General features: G+C 39.7%; 2 protein-coding genes across 2 annotated transcripts; one reads left to right on the top strand and one right to left on the bottom strand.

Annotated features, from left to right (window-relative positions):
• Positions 1 to 53: 53 nt before the first annotated feature.
• On the top strand, positions 54 to 7,215 carry dok3 (docking protein 3). The gene is made up of 5 exons (XM_067518528.1): positions 54 to 285; positions 1,600 to 1,893; positions 2,150 to 2,240; positions 2,763 to 2,950; positions 6,028 to 7,215. Exons 1-5 carry the CDS (start codon positions 229 to 231, stop codon positions 6,919 to 6,921), a joined length of 1,524 nt encoding a protein of 507 aa, XP_067374629.1. The 5' UTR covers positions 54 to 228; the 3' UTR covers positions 6,922 to 7,215.
• Positions 7,216 to 7,478: 263 nt separating this feature from the next.
• On the bottom strand, positions 7,479 to 8,730 carry atoh1b (atonal bHLH transcription factor 1b). Its single transcript, XM_067518529.1, has one exon. It carries the CDS (start codon positions 8,554 to 8,556, stop codon positions 7,816 to 7,818), a length of 741 nt encoding a protein of 246 aa, XP_067374630.1. The 5' UTR covers positions 8,557 to 8,730; the 3' UTR covers positions 7,479 to 7,815.
• Positions 8,731 to 20,720: the final 11,990 nt, after the last annotated feature.

Raw genomic sequence — 20,720 nt, 5'->3', positions numbered from 1 at the left:
AGAAAACAGCAACACACAATTGGTGTCCTTTTGTTTTGCAACCGTTCAGATGCATATCAGATGATAACTCTTGGCCCAGTTTTGCCATATGCAGATAGACGACAGACTTAAAGGTGCTGGTGACGTAAAGGAAACAACTAGCATCATCAAAACCTATTTTAACCTCTTGGTTAGTGAGAGGGTCACCACAAAGAAGTAACTTGCTTGAGTGTGACAACACTTATCGCCATGGATGTCACTTTCAAAGAAGGAATGCTCTACCTTCAGGCAGTCAAGTTTGGAAAAGTAAGTTTTATATTTAGCAGTTACTGTATGAATGACTGTATTATAACTATTGAATGTTTTTGTGTCACTACAGCAATTTAACAGCTAGTTGACTTAGTGTCAGTGTGTTACAAATTTGCTTTCAGTGTTCAGTTCAATTACTGTAGGAGAATGCTCAGGTTTCACTATTTACTGAAAGTTTAAATTTGGCTTTGCTAGAATCCCTCACCCTTTACACTAAATCTATTAATTGGGTTATTTTACAGAATGTAAGAAAATGTCATTTATCGCTTTTAACATATTCCCCAACAACATGAACACATTAGTCATAATAAGACAGACATATTTGTTCAAAGAACGTGCATATTAATTACATCAATAAAAGCTTTTGTGCTGTAAAACTTTTCAAACACATTTCATACTAACAAAACATCCTTTACAAAGAAAACAGAAGGGATGAATAAATAAATATAAATAACATCAGGATAAATAACAAGCTTACAGTAAATTCATATACTAAAAGTAACAGAAAAAGTCATTCATACTTTTTGTTAGACACAGTGGAAAACAATATGAAGCATGCTGAAAGTGAGGTGGTCACTTGCAGGTGGTCAATAAAGATATTTTAGCATTAGAAATTCTATTAATGTGATAGATATCAATAATCAAAATTAAAGTGTAGTGGTTATAGTGTGACCCCAAAAGGAACCTGTAAGTAAAAAAAAAAAACTTCCCTTTTGTCATGTCTTATGAAACTAAAGCCTTTCTTTTCATAGATGTTTGCTTTCGGTGTCATCTCCCAGTTTAGATGTTTTGCTTGCTTTGTGTCTGGTCATCTCCCAGTTTAGATGTTTTGCTTGCTTTGTGTCTGGTCATCTCCCAGTTTAGATGTTTTGCTTGCTTTGTGTCTCGCTTGTTAGTTGCTTTGAATTAAAGCTTCTTCCAAAATTAGATCCAACTGTATTGAAACCCCGATTCTAAGCCTGCGCTGTATATGAACAGCTAGTCTTTTTTTCTTTAGTGTTTTTCTCTGACAAACATTTTTATTTTCTATTTTATAAAGAGCAGTTTGATCCTAAATTAAACAGTTTTAAAATTCAGCATTGACAGCAGGGCTCATATCTGTACATCTGTACGTATATATAATAATAGAAACAGATAACACACTAATAATAAGACCACTGCAGTACAGACAGAAATAAACTGAAACTTTGGAAGACACCATAAACTTTCTCAACAAAAGTCCCGATGGTAACCAATGTAGTCCATGTTCATCTTCTAAACATGTCTCTGCAAAAGAACCCACCCTTTTTTCCCCTTTGTCACCTGCAACAGAAATCTTGGCGTAAAATATGGATGATGCTATTTAAACCCAGCCCTACAGGGGTGGGGCGATTGGAGTTCTCCACTCTACTTGACAACAATGGCCAGAAGAAGGTTGGTCGGCAAAAAATACCAGAGAAAAAGGTGGTGCATCTAACTGACTGCCTCAGTGTCACTATGGCTACCAAAGAGTCTTGCCCACAAGGCTGCACAGCTTTCTACTTAAACACCACACAGTGCACCTACACTCTGGCATCCACGACAGGCGAAGACTGGATGAGTGCCCTGTGTGTTCTAGCCTTCCAGGTACAACACATCTCTCACACATCTTTTGTTTCTACGTCCGGGTTAGTGCTATAATTTGAAAAGGGTGGAGGACAAACCTTTACCTCAATCAGAGATAGCACAATGAGGAAGTCAACAGTAACTTCTGTAACTTCTCTAATTCTTTTGCTTGCACAAGCCATGTTCTTACCATGGATCTTACCACTTTAAAGTCATAAAACAGTGATAAAAGGGTGGTGTACTCTCTGTAATGTTTACCATGCCACTGTGTTTACAGAAGGATCCTGGAGAATCAAACAAAGGGGGTTTGGAGAAAGGAAATATTTTGAACATGGAGGACAATGACCTCTACTCATCTTGGAAAACTGGTACCTATCAGTCTGCAGATAATAAGCAAATAAAAATATAATCAGTTTGTGTTAAAATAAGCAGCTGGGTATACAGAAATACATCAAAGAGATGGGAGAAATCTAGCAGTGAAGTTTGATGTTATTATTACATCATAAATTCTAAATATTAGCAGAACCCTTGAAGATGTGTGAGCAGTAGCTCCCCTCTAATTTATTCAAACATGGATGCCAAAATGTATTAGTGTCAGCAAGCTCTGGCTTATACAAATTCATTTCTTTTTATTTCCTAATGGATTACACTTCTGAAAAAATCCAAGCAGCCCAGTCACATGGAGGGATTAGTAGAATGCAAGCAATTTTAAATCAGCTTTTTTCTGTATGAGAATATGCTGTACATTTATTCTCTCTGCTAATGTGTTGCTGGTATTGCTGCTGCTCAGACCTTATTTGAAAAATCTAGTGCTTTCACGTGTACTAATTCTGCACTGCACTCAGTGTGATGTAATGTTTATATAGCAAAAATTTTCAACTCATGTTTAGATCTGACCACTGATGCGAACCAGTTCCAAGTGACTGTCCAGAGCACAGAGGCATCCAGGAGGTGCAAACTGGCTGGAAAGTATTTGGTCTCCCTGCAAAAAGAGGCTGTGAACTTGTTGGACAATAATAGTGGTCATATCATCTATAGCTGGCCATACAGGCTCCTGCGCAAATTTGGACAAGTTGAGGTAAAGTACTCACGAGATACACAAATACTGAATATGAAAAATGCAAAAAAACAAATTAAAACAACGAAGGAATAGTTAAATTTTTTTTTTACAAAACACTTTTAAGGCCTTTGTTGCTGAGAGACAAAAACACAGTAATGTCTGTACAGTTTGTGTGTGTTTGTTTTATTACAAATCTCTAAATGAGACAGACCACGAAACCTTACGCCGAAGCCAATTAAACAATATACATCTCTTGAAAAAGCAAACACTTGCAAAACTCTTCAAACTCTTATACACACCACATCAGCAGAATAAGCTCAGTACATGCTCTCTAATGGTCGAAATGAAAAATACTCGTGGCCTTAGCTTTTTCACATGTCTCACTGTGGACATGCAAAAGGCCCAAAGGTGTAGGAATGAAAAGAGGAGGGTTCACAGTTCTGGTAGAAGCTACTGCTAGCAGCTGCAGCTTAGCTTAACACACATGCAGAGGAAACCGTTGGTTTTCCTTGTGCCAAAGGCAAAGAATCTGCCAACCAGCATGCTAATTAACTCACCCACTAATTAACATGTCACACTTTCAAGATTCAAACGACTCCCATAGGCAAATTGCGTTGGCTTGTTACAGCTGATCTTCACGTAAAAAGTAGAAAAGAAAGGAAAAAAACTTAACACCAAACTAAAACAATAAACAAGTACAAGTGCAATCTACTGATCAAGAAGAAAGAAAAACCCAGCTAGATGAGTAAAAATAAGTAAAATAAAAACAATACTATTTTTTCCATTTCGACCATTTAGTCCCCCTCCTTTTTACAGAAGAAGGATGAGTCGAACAGTTTAATGGCCGCTGGGAGAAAGGATCTCCTGTGGCGTTATGTGGAGCACTTTACTGTGATCAGTCTCTGGCTGAAAGTGCTCCTCTGTGCAGCCAGTGTGCAGTGGAGTAGGTGGGAGGGATTGTCCAGGATTGAGAGGAGCTTGAACAGCATTATCCTCTCAGCCACAACATGCAGAGGGTCCAGCTTCTCCCCCATAACAGAGTGCGAAAACTTGAAAGCTTTACCTATTGAAAGAGCCTAGACTCACTATTTGCCACTGTTTCAAGTCTCTACAACATAATGGACGCTCTGCTTCCTTCAGAGGAAACTGGCTTAAAGTTACTTCACAGACATGAGAGTGGAACGTGTATGTGTTGTTTTCACAGTTTGTATATTAATTAAAAACATATATTCTGTTGTATCAGTGAGCTTTAGAGATGCTGATTGGTGGATTCTGCCCTTTTGGACCAAGCCGGTCAGGCTGGTTCGTCGTTTCCAGGATTTCTGCTAATCTAAATTAACCAGCTGGTAGTGACTTCACATTTACCTCACAGACATGAGAGTAGTATTGTCCTCACCATCTAACTCTTGGAATGAATATATTTCCTCAAATAAAAACAATTATTACATTATTAGTGGGAACATCAAGTCTCTGGATTGGTGTTTTTTTGTTTATTTGTGTGTTTTTTGGTTTCATAGTTTTTTTTGCCAAAGGCTTAAACAATAACAGTCATTCTTGAAACACTATCTCTGAACCTCTAAAACTCTTAGCCAGTGCATGGACTGTCCCAAGTGTGTCAAACTGAATGCAAGATCTCTGTTTCTAATTATAACACACTTACATTTAACAACAATGTAAACATTGTTTTCTATATTTTTACACTACTGTGTTAGTTGCCTCCCAACACTGACACATGAAAAAGCTGTTAGATAGGGAGTTTGTTTGCAGTTTCAGTGCTATAATTAGGCTACATGTACATGTATTTCCTGCACACAGGAAAGTTAAAGCCAGAAATGTTATTATTTTTTTTTTATTCATACTATCAGTGCATACTTGGTGCATTGTGTGCTTAATCAAATAATGGTCAGTTTGTACTGTATCGACAAAAAGATACAAGTTGTTAAAATAGATGAAAGAGGTTTACAAGGACCACTTGCTTTTTCAAGAGATGAATAATGTTTTGCTAATTTCCTGTAAGGTTTTGTGGTTAGCCTGCAGTGTTATGTGTTACTACACAATGCGTAAGTAGTCACAAAAAACCTCAATAAGTCGCAAGAAAAAGTAAGTGAACTGTTTGCAATTTCCTGGTTTTCTGCGTAAATTGGTCATAAAATATAATCTGTTCTTCACCAAGGTCACAAATATAAATACATATATTATTTCTTAGCCAATAAAACTCAAACAGTCATGATCATTTCTTTCATAACTTTATTTAATGCATCCATTAAACATACAAAGTGAAACACTATCTGATGTCACCAATCTGGAGTCAGGTGGTATCAACCCTGAAGTCTAATCAATGAAACGAGAATGGAGATTTTAAATTAACTTAAAAAAAACTTATACAAATGCTCAAAATTGTGTCATTGTGCTATTAATAAGTCACATTATCCAATGTGAATAGAGCTGGAAAGAATTACTGAATCTCAAAAACTTTAGATTCTCGTCTGTCCACAGTTTTACATACTGTCTATAAATTACTATAAAGGAGACATATAGCACTGGGACTACTCTCCATTGAAGTGTGCACCCATCCTACATCACTCCAAAGGAACAACGCACAATGATTAAAGGCTGACTTCACTGATTTTGAACTTTTTTGGGTAGTTTTGTGGTACATGTACATAAATGCCATTAAGCTTCCCAATGACTACTTCTAGCTGAAAAATGCCTACAGATGACATCACTTGGAGGAACCTTCAGGAGTTTGTAATAATAGTCAATCTGCTTTTCCAGAGCTCCCCCAGATGACATCATCTGAACTCCTAATGATGAAAAACTCCTCCGGGTGATGTCATCTGGAGGAGTTTTTTAGCTAGAAGCAGAGAAATATTTTAATATGGGGAAGTCAGAGGGAAGTTTGAAAGCAATATTGTACATTTACTAAACTAAAGCCATAGAAAACAAACTTTGTATGTTTACTAAGTGATATGAAATCTCATGGCTGTATGTTATCATCTTAAAAATATAGTTTTTGTTCATATTTGTGACTTTAGTAAAGATAACTTGCACTTTATGTAAAGTCCTGACCTTTACTGTAATTGATGGGATTACAGGGGGGATTCAGCATCGAAGCAGGACGTCGCTGTGAGTCAGGAAAAGGAGTGTTTACCTTCCTGTCTCCGCATGGTCCCCTGATCTTTCAGACTATATTAGAGCGGTGTTCTGTGAAGAGGAGGTCCTCTGTGCAGTCGCATAATGTCAACAGAAGATCATTATGTGACACGTCTCTTGTTAACATCCCAACTACATCGAACCGATTCACGGACCCTCCTGTCTACAGTTTTGCAGACGTTCCTGCTGACATGCAGGACGAGTCGGACAACCACTACTCTATTGTTGATGAAGCTTCTGTACCAAATTTAATGCACCTGTCCTTTGTCAAACCTCATGTTTCTGACAGCAATGTGGCTGTGGGAGAGGAAGGCAAGGATGTGGATGAACAGTGCCATTCCCTGGAGAATCTAAGTCTGGATAGTGACGTGGATGACATAATTTATTACAACCTGAAGAGAGCTACCCCTCCTCTCATCAAAAAAGATCACTTTGAACCTGAGATAGATGATCCAGAATGCATCTATTCAGATGTGAAAACAGATAGGTGTCCCTCAGACCTCCAGCTGGAGCACTTTTCTATATCCTTCCCACAGCCCACACACCAGCCTCCACCTTCTCCCCTTTACCAAACTGTTAGCTACACCCCACTCAAACCCAGGTATCAGCGTCAGTCGCCTGTGAATGATTATATACCGCCAGCATACAATGCTCAAGAACAGGCAGAGGATGACACGAAGGAGATGGAAGAGGCCATCAGTGGCTCTGCCCATGCTGCCCCTACAGAGGCCCCTGGCAGTTTTAAACACAGGCTGGCAGAAATTATTTCTAAGGACCTGGCAAAGTTCCAGCTGCCTCTTCCCCCTGGAGTGGGCAGCTCTACATTTACTCAGTAGGCTCTTAGTTAACAGACAGGCTAAAAGAAGCAATTTTAACCAAGATAGATTTTCATAAAGCATAATTAGTTTCTTAATTTTTAAAAATACCCTCTACTGGGATTACTCTGAATTAGATGTTGGCTTGCACATTTTCCTGTGTTATTTTGTGTAGTCTGTTGTATGCAAAATTTACCATTGTTATTGCAAAAAGAGAATTGATGCAGTGTGCTGATGTTAAAAAAGCGGTGTGTGCGGCAGCACATTTTAAAATTACATTGCCATTATGATTCTGAAAAGGTTACTTCCTTGTTAGATTCAGTAAAGCATCTAGAATTGAGTACTTCTTATAATCAATGTTTTTTTGTTTTTTTAAGAAGTCATTCACAATATTACACAATACAGGTTGTGATGTGAATAAGACATTTTCAACATGGATGATTAGAAATATTAAGAAGCAGGTTACTCATTATACAAAACTATTTGCCTTTATGTTGCCTATGTACCAATATAAAAGACCAACAGAAAATGCTCACTGGTGTCTTAAGAATATCTTTATTGTAGCAAAACAATTCTTTTTAAAGTACTCCATAACTATACATAAATAAAATAATTGGTTTAATTTAGAGAAATATCACTAATGACACTGGAAATGTCTTTAGTGATGGTTCACGGCATTAAAGTGCATAAAAAGGCATACTGGAGTTCAACAAGGCCTGTAGGGTCTAAGATCTAGGTGTTTTTAGTTTCCCTGTCTTTTTTCATTTGGCAGTGCAGTGTCTAAGCTTTAATCGTGACTGGAGAGTACACGTGGAACTATGTCATGTCAACATTTCTAACGTTGTATACCCTAATTGGTTGTGTAATTTGGTTCTCTGATACTTCCCATAACAGAAAACTAAGGCGACAGTCCGGTTACTGTGTCCCATTGTGACTTTCCTCGTAGTCACTTTGATGCGAGGATTCCCCATCACTGCTGTGAGAGGAGGATGTTGAGTGGGTTGCCCCCAGGTCAGATGTAGCTCCAAGTATGAAAAGTTGGCCGACAGATTCGGTGGGGTCGCGCTGCTCTCCGGTCATCTGGTTCGCGGGCTGTGAAGGGGCTCCAGGCCGGAGGGAGTGAATCAGGGTCCTCCTGGATGTTTTATCCGTTGAACCTGGATGCGGACTCATGCACTCCGACTGAACCACGTCTGCCAGGAGCTCCGACAGCTCATTGATGTAAATTTGTGCCATTTGGAGGGTGTCATATTTGGATAGCTTTTTCTCATTTTCCAGGGAGGGGATGACACTCCGCAGCTCGTCAAACGCTTTGTTCAGGCCGTGCATCCTTCTCCTCTCCCTGGCGTTGGCTGCGACGCGCCTGTGTCTTTGGGGGCCAAAGTGGCTCATCTTGCCTCCCTCTGCTGCTTCCTCACAGTCTGTCTCTGCCATGCCCACAGTGGACGCGCAGTCGGGCATTTTACTTATTGGCACAAGTTTTTCCAGTGAGATGGCTGTGTCTGCAGGTCCGTGCGCGTCCCTCCGTGAGAGCGCACGGAGCGAATTTGAAGGAAGCCAACTTTTGGAGTTGATGTGGGCCAGGTTGCGCTGCTGCAGCAGAGTAAAGTCCTCCGGGTGCTCTGCCCAGCTTGAAAGAGCTGCTTTTGCGGTCATCACTGTAATGGCCTGTGGTCGTGCACTGCAGTAAAAGGTCACACAGAAGGCTCTGGCTGAAGCCCTCGACTCAGGAGCAGTTTGCACTGCCCCGGCAATTTATACAGCTTCCCTCCTGTTACCTTGGTGTCACTCCCTGCTCTGACAGCCCTGCAGCTTTAGGAGGCAGCAGCCAATCGCGCATTCTCCTCTGACCCTGTCAAAGAACAATTAGACACAGCTCGACTTTTTCTCTTATTGTGCATTGTAATTCAATCACGACCTTGTTATTATCACACCGAGGGAAACTGAGAGTAGCCTATTAATCATTTAAAGCGTGGAATATATATATAAGCTAAACATGATCTAATAAAGTTGTGCAGTAGATTCTCGGATGCTTGTATGTTGGATTTCTCGCTGAAGTTTCTCATAAATAAATAAAGTGGCAAGTGCGCGAGCCAAGATGTTCATTTACATGCATTAGGAAATTAAACAACTTTTGGGAGTTTCGGATCTATTTTTCTCCTAAATGCATCTTGTAATAACATGGCTTAATTAAACGAATCTACAGGAGGCTGCATCATTATCATCCACGGTGCTCCGTCACTGCTCCCACTCCATGGAAAGCACATTTAAACATCTTTCTCATTAGCAAAGCCATGAGCTCGATTCTTAACTGGCAGCGTTGATGTTTGTTCTCAAACAAACAGTAAAAGGCGAACAATCTTTGGCAGATTATTTGCAGAGGAATAATAAAACGAACAGTTGGAAGACAAGGCTTGAGACACACCTGTCTATAGCAGAGACGTGTTAACTGATAAGTTGTCTGAAGGGGCAATTTATGAATCATTTAGTAAGAAAGAAGGCTCAAAACATGCCAACACCCCAATGGACACGTTCAACCATTATAATATCATTATCATTATTATTATTATCATTATTATTATTATTATTATTATTATTATTATTGTTGTTGTTGTTGTTGTTGTTTTCTTAGTGAGGCCTAAAGGCTACAAATTCTGGTTATGGTCATGTGGCCCCCGTGCCTATCAGCTGGTGTCCCCTGGCACCTCACACAAGCTACACACCTCTGTCACATCCAGTGTCCTCCACGTCTCCCATATGCCGCGCACAGCGACAACTCAGCCTCCACCCTGACACTCACACAACTGCTAATCGCTCATTAGGTCGTCAGTTGCGGGACGGGGGCCACTTCAGCGTCAGCGGAGACTTGTCTTGGGGACATCTGAGCTGTTCTAGAGACTTGGACAAATTTGGCATTCGGCGCCCCTTTCTGTTATTTTGTGTCAGTCGGGGTCGAACTGGTAAAGAAAATCACTGAGACCTGCCTCGCCGCCAGCAGTTTAATGAGGCCTGGTCTTAGCTGAATAAATCGGCACACTCTCCGTCCCAGGGTGTCCATTCATTTTTTTTGGGCTGCATGAATATTTCATTCCTCCAGCCCCACTGCCAGCGCCAACAGTCTGTAACCCTGCGTGCAGGCTTTAAAAATGCGGCTACACCTCCCATCTGGTGCGTGTGAAAGGGGGGGGGGGGGGGGGGGGGGGGGGGCGTGCCAGTGGAGGCCAAGGAGGTGTGAGGAACATTTCTAAGGTCAACTTCTACTGACCTCCTGAAAGAGAGACTGATGTGTCCCACCAGCCCGGCAGGGGAGGAGACAACATGACTGTCAGCTAGTGAGTTATGGCAACTTTTTTTTTCTCGACAGAAAGAGTTGACTGTTAACCCAAAAGTAATCAATTACCTAATAATCACATCTAAGTAACAACATCACAAGAAAGATGTAACCTAAAGAAACTATCTACTTTTGACTGTGAGGTGGTGGAGCTCATTTTCAAATCTTTAAATATGTGGGCTTTAACAATGCATTGTAATTGCCAAGCTTTCTCTTTAGTACAATACGGTAAATGTAAAATTGAAGCAAAAGTGAAGCATATACTGGCTCACAAATAAATGCTATTGAGTAAAACGTAAAGACCTACCGGCAGAAAGTAAAAGTCCATGAAGATGCATAAAACTGTCAAGAAAAGGGCAATGAGTCAGTTTCATAACTCCGTTTATAGCTGGTGACTTTGATGATCAAGCCTGGCCACAGTCCCAACTGAAATCAACCATTTAAACCCTAAACCGAATCAGCCAGCCACAGCAGCGCCTACTTGTGTCAACACAGCTTCCTTGGTTGCTATTAAGGCAGTAACAACCACTGAAGTTGCTACACACACTGGAAAGTACAAACGCCTCTCAACCACTCATATTATTTGGTTATATTAACATTGTAAATTACATTTATTTTGGCAGGGTTTTTCCGATGAGTTTTTCCTGTCAACAGTGGGATAATAAAGATAGTGTGAGTGATTATAATATATAATATATTATGTCATTGTTCTAATTTCCAGTAAATGAAGCAGACTCAATAGTGAAATTAAACCAGTCCTCATTTCACAAGGGATACCTCAAAACCTCCTCAGTTGTCCCTGGGGAACCACAGTCGGGGAATCAGGGCCCCAAGCAATCTATAATTAATTCAACCCAATGTTTGAAGCCCCACTTTGAAGTATTGTGTCTCTGTCTCATTGTCCACCTGTTCAAGACATCACGACACTGTCTGTAGATGAACTCTAATGCATTCATACAAAATGCAATCAGCTTCAAAAATGACTGTTAACACTGTATTTTGTTAGTCTGTAATCACTTAAGAATTTGCCAAGAAGTTTCCTGGAGAGAACTATGCTACTAATTACAGGGAAAACAGTAATTCTCTTAAAAAAACAGCTCCATTTAAATAGTCGATGAAGGATTAAAATGCCCAGAAGCAGTATGGAATTGAAATATATGAAAGTGAGGTCTATCCCGGACTTGAGTGTAGGATCATTTTAAATACATTCCCCAGGTGTTTGTCTTTTTGTGCATGTAGTCTGTCCATCATCCCCAGACTGTGACAACATAAAAACAGAGCTACATGGTTCTTGTCAGAAAACATAAACATAAAAGCACATCTACATGGTTTTAATGAGGAGCTGAGTGATTCTCCTCCTCACCATATGAAGTGTGAGTGCTCCTCACAGTGAGCCACCACTTTGCCGATTGTGCCTCTCTGTTGCGTTTTAATTAAAGACTCCTTGATTTTGCAACAATAGAGTGTTTCCATGTTTTTGTCACACAGTGGTGCACCAAGAACAGTGAACCTCTTGATACTGGAAGCAGATAGGCTACTCTGTAATTATCTTCACACACACCCGAAGCTCCGGAGGTGGTTCTACTGAGCAAAGAGAGAAATCTTAATGCCGGGGTTTCAGACGCAAATTAGGACAATTAGCGGCCTCATTAATTTGGGAAAAGGGAAGTAATATTCTAGTTAAAGTAACGCTTCATTAAGTCAATGTTATCAGTGGTAGCAGGCTAATTGATGAACTGTGAGCGGAGGACAATAAGAGGAAATGAGTTCTCTTACAGTACTACTGAGAGGACCTTGTGCTGAGCTTGCAGGCCTAAAATTAATGACATGCTAATTATCGCGCTTCCTGTCCTGCTCATCGCGAGAGTAGCTGCACAGCGCTCAGAGGAAGTGTCGCGATGTGTGAAACCTCTAGGCTCGGGATGATCCCCCAGCCCCCTCCAGGCTCGGCACTTTTCTCAGTTTGAGTGGACAACAAAGCTGGTCCTCAGACCAGCAGAGAGGCTGCAGTTTGTGAGAAGTGTGAAGACGCAAAATATGAAGCAATGTGTTCGTTCACAATCGTATTTGCTTTAAGGTTGTATCAAAGTGTTTTTACCATTAGAAATTCACATGTGCACACCTGACATACAGTTTATGTTTTATCTATAGGAAATTATACATTTTATACATTATTTTTCTGATAATAATATTAGTTGTTCACCAAAATTTTGAAGATGATAGACACTATTAAAAAATAAATAATTAGCTGTTTTTCCATTTACCTACAGACATTTCTATTCAGAGAATAAAAGGCCAGCCTGCTTTTTATGATCAGTCTGGGATAATTTTTTCATAACTGATCTATAGTGTAGCCTGAATAGTAGCACTTGAAATTCTGTTTACATATTCATATCTGTAATAATAATCCAACCATTCTATTTAATGAGTACTTTTATCTTTGACAGATTATGGAAGTTATCGTAATTATACTTATGTACTTTCACATTTTGTATCCAGAACTTTTACCAACAGAGAAAAATAGGATGGTATGAATACTTTTAAATAAAATATATGAATATTTGTTATTGCACTGCATACAGACTACAGTATCACTTTGCACAATTAGTATTTTTTGCTTTTGTTCACTTCAGAATAAAATTAGTTTACTGTAACTATGGATTGCTTAATCACTCCTAAAAGAAAAAGAAGTTTGTTTTAATGGGCCATTAGCAGGTTTTCCTCATGTGTGACATAATAAAAATGGAGTTTTGAGTGTGCTTTTTTCTTTCTACCAGCACACCATATGGCAGATAGGCAAACGTGGAGTAGGCTGTAAAGACCCAGTCCATCAAAAGAAGAAGAAAGGCTTCCAGACACTTGAGCATCAGGGACTCTAAAAGCTGTCAGCGCTAGATAAACACTTACAATATGGATAGGCTATTGTGTTAGAAACATCTTTGCATAATGTTCTGAAGTACAGATTATTGCACAATGTGTGTTAATTTTTTTCTACAAAGGACTTTGTACATAGTCACCAAAATTTACAGCTCTCAGATTTAAGAGAAAGATACTCATTTTAAAAATACAGTTTTAAAACCTTTGGTCTAATCCTTATGGAAAAAATAGCACATTTTCCTCAACACTTTATTCCTTGCATTGCATTACATTACATCATACAGGTTTTGATATTTTTCCAAAATTGTCGTCATTCAGTGCCGAATAAATGGTGGTTAAAAAGAGATCACAGATGCCTTTTTGGTCTGTTTTGTTGACTTCCTGGGATTTACAACATTTGCTTGTCTGAATTTAATTCCCCGTGCTCTGGTTCTAACCATGAACAATTAGCTATTTGATATCTAAACTCTAAGCTTTTGATCAATTAAGAACTGGGAATTATTAAATGGATGCATGTGCACTTGCACATAAATAAGATCAAATCATGTGACATCATCAGATGCCACCAGATGGAGACAACACAACATACTTGTCATGGACAGTGTATTACTCAAATCAAACATTAAAGGTGATTGTTTTTTCCTCAATCACAAAACCATAACAAGTGCAATGATTATGCAAATACCATAGGACACTTCACAAACTAAATGAGCCTTGAAAAGCGAGTTATTTACCAACCATCTACCAGACATAAATCCTTCAGGAGACAGTTGTCTGAGAAGGGGATATCTCTGGAGGCTTCAGCGGCGGTCAACAATCAGAAAGCTATTTACTGTGAGGATAAAGATGTGTATCTTCTCATAATAAGGCCCTGCTCCCTTCAGTGGGGATTACATCCCTCATGATATGGGGCTGTGATATGATCGCTTTCTCGGCACAGCAACTACTATTGTAAACCTTGTCTCACGGGGAAAAAATAAGATCATCAAAAATTTTCTACATTGTAAACAACGGCTAGGAATCATGGTCTCGCCAGTCATTTTTATTATTAGTGATGAAGTAAACCTCGACCAGGAAGCAGCACTTCGGGGACATAGTGTCTGCAGCTGTCAGTAGAGTGCAGTAGCGCTCTGTGTTTGGAGGCAAACCGCATGTAGAGCAGCATGTGGCTGTTAGTCAGATAAGACAACACTTTGTCCATTGACCTGTTTGACCTTGAAGACTGAATTAAACGCGCTGCACAGAGTGAGGGCTGTTATGGAGCCATGTGGGCGAATCACGCTAGGCTGTTTTCAATAAGTGATCATTTGAAAGTGCATGACTTTCAATGTTTTTAGTGCCTGTGTAGTACCATTGAAATCATGGTGGACTACTCACATCATCTTCTTGTTGGCCTCTTGGAGTTGATCTTGCCTCCTGTCTATTGTGAGCAGAAATGTGACTTTTCCAGGTACAACTGACAATGCCCTGGATGATCCAGGGAATAAAGCCCAATTTTTAGAACCAAGTGATTGATAATAATGTCTGTCATGATCACGGTCAGAGGGTTAGTACAACAAGATTATTTCATTAGGCAGACTGTGACACCCACAACCAACTTCAATTATAATTATGCCATCTCTGTAATGTGGCAGTAAAGATTGTTCATCAACCCTCAGTATGGATTTTCTATGGTTGATTAATGTAATTGGATTGAGAATCACTGATGTCTCAGTCTAAACTGACATCTGTGTTGATGTCAGATTTTGCAGCAACAGGCTATTTCTTTACATTTGCAGCTTTGAATTGTGAGTGTCTGTGAGTGTTTGTGGTGTGTGTGTGTTTGTGTGTGTGTGTGTTTATTGTATGTTTCAGAGGAAACTAAAGAGGCAGATAGAGAAGGACCTGCAAATGTTTACCAGGTGACAAAGAGGCACCATGTCCAGCTCTATGAGGGGGCATGTATAAATAACTTTCAATCTGAAAAGAGCAATTTTCTGCACCTGCCTGCTAATTGTTCCCATGCCGACACTCTGGATTGGTGTGATCTCTCCTTTTAAAGCACTAACTTCACAATGAGGGGGGTGTGATGTAAGGGTGGAAAGGAGGCAGAGATAAAGGAAGGTAGAAAACGGGTGTGATTATTAACGGTAAATCTTAAACTAAGCAGTGTGCCAAAGTATTAGTAAAGGTAGTCACCCGCTCTTTCCCCTTCTCTGTCATCCCACACTTACACGAAGATAAATGTTGATGTCATAAATCTCAGGATTTATCCAAGACATATATTCCTAAACCCCATGGCTAAACCGAATGGAAATCGTTAGCTCTCTGTCCTTTATTGTGAACTTCAGTCTGCAAAGTGCAAGTGAGGGTGCCAGGCGAGAGTGCAATAGGGGAACATTTTGGTTATGAGGCGCAGTGAACAGAGATAGATGAAGCCGGTGAGGCAAAGGTGAGGGTTGAGAAAGAAAGAAAGTGAAGCAGACTGGTTGGAGCTGGAGTCTGCAGCCAAGAGGAGCTGAAAGCTGTATTATGGGATAAGAGGTGAAATGTATACGGTATTCCTCTGATAACAGTCATCTGTTTACACGAACATCCCAGCTGCCCACCTCACCCCTCGCTTGAATTGTAGCCTGATATTAGTGAATATATTAATTACTTGTACTTGGCCATACAAAGTTCTTTTATTTAACTTGAAAGCAGAATTTCTGTGTCAGGATGGTGTTGTGTCCAAATATGTGGACTGCAACAAGACACATTTATTCAACTAGAAACGAGAAACTGATAGACAGGCACCACATGCTTAGTGCTGAACTTGCTGAAAAGAAATCAAGCTTTCATTTACTGGAAAACTTGTTCCCTGCCACCATAGTTAAAAACAAATCAGATACTGAACGTTTAGGAAAATTAGTAGATGTACATTCTGTACCTTTTGTGAAATATCCATCTTTGTCTTAGTCTGAAGAATTTAATTTCTTCTGCAAGTTACTTTGAAATAAACATTACACTGAGGTGCTCAGTTAACTACTACACTTGTGAACAAATGTTTACATGCATGGCGATGGAAATGACTATCATGGTAATACTTTAAACATTCGTTGACTCAGTATTCTCAAGGCTCAATGCCTCACCTTTACTCCTCCTAACAAGCCTTTGATCATTTTGGCCAAACAACACACCCATTGTTTCATCTGACAATTAAAATGACCCCCAGAAGGCTCTGTTCTCTTCATCCATGTGCTCAGCTAAAAACCTTAGTCAAGTTTTAAGGTCAGCCTCTCCCTCTTTGGTGACCAGTGACACTGGTTCCACTGGTTTCCAGGTCATTGTAGAGCTGTGCCATGATGGTTCCCGACTGTCCTCTCGGCTGAGTGAGACAGTTTGGCTCTCCTTCCAGCACTTGGAAAGCGGCTGCATCTGCCAAAACCTTGATATAATGTATAATTGTTTGAAACAAGCTTGGGATCTGCACTTGTTCTAATATAGCCCTGGGACACATTCCTGACTGGTGTAAATCTACATTCATCTTTCTTAGATCTAAACTGAGATTGAATTGTTCAGTTGTACTGCAAGTTGGTCCATCCAATGAGTGCTGTCAAACAAAGTCTTTTTATGTTGGCACAGTGAAGTCACAAGCTGTGGGGGGGGTGTGTGTGTGTGGGGGGGGTGGAATTGGCTAATTAGAAGGGATGCTATTTTTCAGCACCACTAAACTAATAATGTAATGTTTGTGTAGTTTTGGCCCTGTGTGTTTAATTTCAAACCTGTGTAAAAGCTTGTGCTTTCTTGAAGTTCTTAAGGAAAAGATCTAATTGATTTTAAAAGAGAGTTCATTGTTTGGACATGGACAGCAGGAGCTGAATCCTGTTTCAACAGGTGTTATCTGCAATTAGGTCGATGGGAAATCATTTAATCTTTGAATGCAGTTGGAAATTGTGGTCAACAAAGCCCATTTGATGACTGTGATGCTCAGTTGTGCAACATGTAATGAAAAAACAGAAGAACAACTCTTCCTCAGATGACTGAGAATGTCAGTGTAAGACTTAGGCTGTGTTAGCAAGAGCAGTCCATTGCTAATCACAAAGATTTGGACATTATAGCAGGGTTGTAGAGCTTTAACCCCGCATTACAAAGCTGAAGGCACATTTGAGAATTCAGTGGTGCAAAAAACAAAGGTATCTCTCTGGTCAACAGAGAGATATAAAGTGAAATGGTGAGATTTGACTGTACGATATTCATCCGTCCATTGCATATGTGGCATTCACCAGGAGAACGGTATAGGTCTGAATGCTTGACCCCTACACTTATTCTGTTCATTTTGCTACTAAATACTAAATACTAAATACTAAACAGTTGATCTGAATAACTTTGACATGTTTTGAACTAGTATAGCTAGAAAACAAAAATGTTAAACCTTAGTTGCAATCTTAAATGAAGGCTTCAATGCCAACTGTTAGGACTTGTATTATTTTACAGCTCCACCACATCATAGTAAGACATTTTATTGTCCCCTGAGTGGAAAATTGATTTTGCATCCTATTGTTAAATGTACACCACAAAGAAATGACCAGGCCTGTCACCTGCATGAAAGATCACACACAAGATAGCAGGCCAAACACATTGCAGAACATGACAAAAACCTTAGCCAAGATACAATACTTTTGATATAAAAAGTGGCCGAGGACATCTGCAGGGCATCAGTAAACCCAGAGAGTGGAAAAACATAGATTGGAATCATGGCTCTTTTGTTTTCTTGCTTTGGGCAAGACTTGTTTTCCCTCACACTTACTCCCTCACTCACTCATTCTCACACACACATGCTCGAACACAAGTCTGCAATAAAGCATGTACGGTCAAAACCATAAGTGAATTCTGTCTGACAGTGAATTTTTGCTTTACTTTGACAACCACTGTCTGGCTGTAAGCTCATCCAGGGTGAGTGGCATCCCTGCAAAGAATAAAGGATGGTTATTAAAGAAAATGTACCAGGGAAGTGTTGCTGAAAGGAGGAGGGGTGCCCAAGATGTCTGGCATTCCAAGGTCAAGAGCAATGCCCTCTGGCAGGAAGCGCTGTGAGGAATGGCAATGTTAGTTGGACACCTCCCTCACCTCCCTGGACCTGTCAATTTGCTGGCAATAATTAATCTCTCTCTGGTTAAATATAAAGATTATAAATCACAGCATGATCCTGCACCATTAGGGGGCCTTCATCTGTCAGCTACAGACCTTGGCTAATGGCCCTTTGTAAGCAGAGCACTGGCTGAGGCAGCACACCAGCCACCTACTGGTCCTGCTCATCATTTGTTTCTCATGGAGACATTCCGCCTCCAACCTGCAGCACAGAGGATCATCAAGCTGTAGGCATTCAGACCACAGCTTTAATCCACCAAATTATTCTTGCTTCATACACACACATTGCTAGTGCAAACCTTCAGTGACGCATTCATTTGAAAATGGGCTTAATTAATGTTTAATACATCATTGTTTAAAGTTTTACACCGCAATTACGTATTTAGACACTAACAACAATAATGTGAGTATGTGAAAAATCCCATAGTTGAATATGTTCTTCCAGTATAACTCGCACTTTTTTCTAAAACTGTAATAACTAGGGAGACCTGTCCAAATGACAGATACACCACTCACCTTCTGGGGAAGTGCTACAAAGCATCTGGACCACAATCAATTTGTTAGCAATTTGTTGACACTTAATGCAATTTATAACTGAACATAAGTGAATGACTTATTATACTCATGAATCTTAATTATTAACTACAAGACATCAGGATCTGCGGTTTTGTTAGTGAGTTAATTAAAGGCGTATTGATTTCTCACTTGCTAATAAGCTATGAAGTCTGCACCTGTAAGTTTTGTTGTTGTTGTTAATAAATGGATCTTGGTCCAGATGCACTAAAGCTCTTTTTTAGAAGTTAAGTGGTTGAGCTATCCTGTTAAATGGATGTTCTGATGAATTAAAGCATGGTGCAGTAGCATAATGCGTGTTATGCAGGTGGATAATTAACCAAATTAATATTAGAACCCCAGACTTATCCTTATTTAGTTCTTATTACATGTATTAACGTTTAATAAAGTAATTAGCCATGCTTATAAACCATTTACAAAAGGAGACTTCATTATGTAGCACTGAATTTTTCATGGTTCTCAAGTCACTCAGTCTCTTAAATCTTTCATTAATGCCAACAAGGCAGGATGGTAAACACACCCAACTTCGGGTTTTCACTGTTCACAGTCTCAAAACTCACTGTTGCACAACTGTCCCCCAAGAAGGTAGGACGTAAGATTACTCTGATGCAAAAGAATGTAATACAACTTACATAATGTAATAAACTAGGGCAGCATGATGGTGGACTGGTTGGCTCTCCAGTCTTACATACAAACGTAGAGCAGCCCGCTGTGGCTGTTTTATGTTTTCATGTTCTCCATATGCTTGTGTGGGTTTACTACCACAATCCAAAGATGTATATTTAGGTAAATCTCTATGTGTCAGCACTGTGATAGTGTGGTGCTCCCCACCTGCAATTCATAACATATGGATAAACTGTATGTAATGATTGAATAATAAAATCTAGAGGAATTAGTATGGAAATTACCACTGTGATAGTTAAAAAAATATATAATAATTACTCCACCTAAACCACAAAATATTGTGCACTAACGTGGTAAACTTCAAATCCTCTTGTTTTACCTAGTCCCTAATGTTTACGTTATTTTATGAACATTCATAATACATTAACTTTACCTGAACATACACTTCATCAATGTTTTAACGTCTTTGTTAGGGAATATAAAAAGCATATATCTTTTTTTTTCTTGTTTAGTTTTGTTTCGTCCAGCTGTTCCTCTGCAAACTCAGATGAGGATCTACGCAGTCATTTTGGCACTACGCAGTTTGGTAACTATCACACTAAGGTTTGCAAACTGAACTGAATGCTTAATATATAACCTTTGATTGGTTGAGCCATTATAATAGAGCATTTCAAGCTGTTACACAAGCTGCTCATGGTCAGAATTGATGGATAATGAGTATAAAACCGGTGGGGGTATAAATGTATTCTATGAGCAATGTGTAATGTGTGTGCGCCCTTCACATTTACACACCTTTTTCTGCATTATGTCGGTGCAAGTTCCTTCCTGACTTCCCTCGGTATTCAGCATAATCCAGCATACTGGGGTCCAGCTCAGTAACAGCAAGTCTGCATTTGAGCCTTTAATTACTTGTACACTACTCTGTGACCGACTTCACGGTGATCATTATATCAGTGTGTTGTTGGCGCAGCACCTTTTTAAAAAAAAATCTTCCTCACACCCCTTTGGACTCAGCATTACATCAACTATAATAAAGTTGTTTGTTTGTGTGCTTGTAGGGGGTAAACTCTGCGATAGTCTTTGAACGAGCTGTTAGCACCGTGCACTGTTGTGCTTGTTAAATGCTTTGTTGGAAGTTTGACACTCAGCTCAGGCTGCCGACGGTATCCTCAAGTCATGAGGCTGTTTCATGCTGGGCCCCATGGGTGAGGGAGGGATGACAGGATAGCAGAAGAGGCAAACAACAAATATGGGCATATACACACACACACGCACACACACACTCAGAGTCACCTTTAAAGAGTAT

The sequence above is a fragment of the Channa argus genome, chromosome 10 (genome assembly GCF_033026475.1).
Source record: "Channa argus isolate prfri chromosome 10, Channa argus male v1.0, whole genome shotgun sequence".
In the NCBI taxonomy this organism is placed as follows: Eukaryota; Metazoa; Chordata; class Actinopteri; order Anabantiformes; family Channidae; genus Channa; species Channa argus.
Note: the sequence above shows the minus strand (reverse complement) of the source record. Positions and strands in the feature narration are given on the sequence as shown.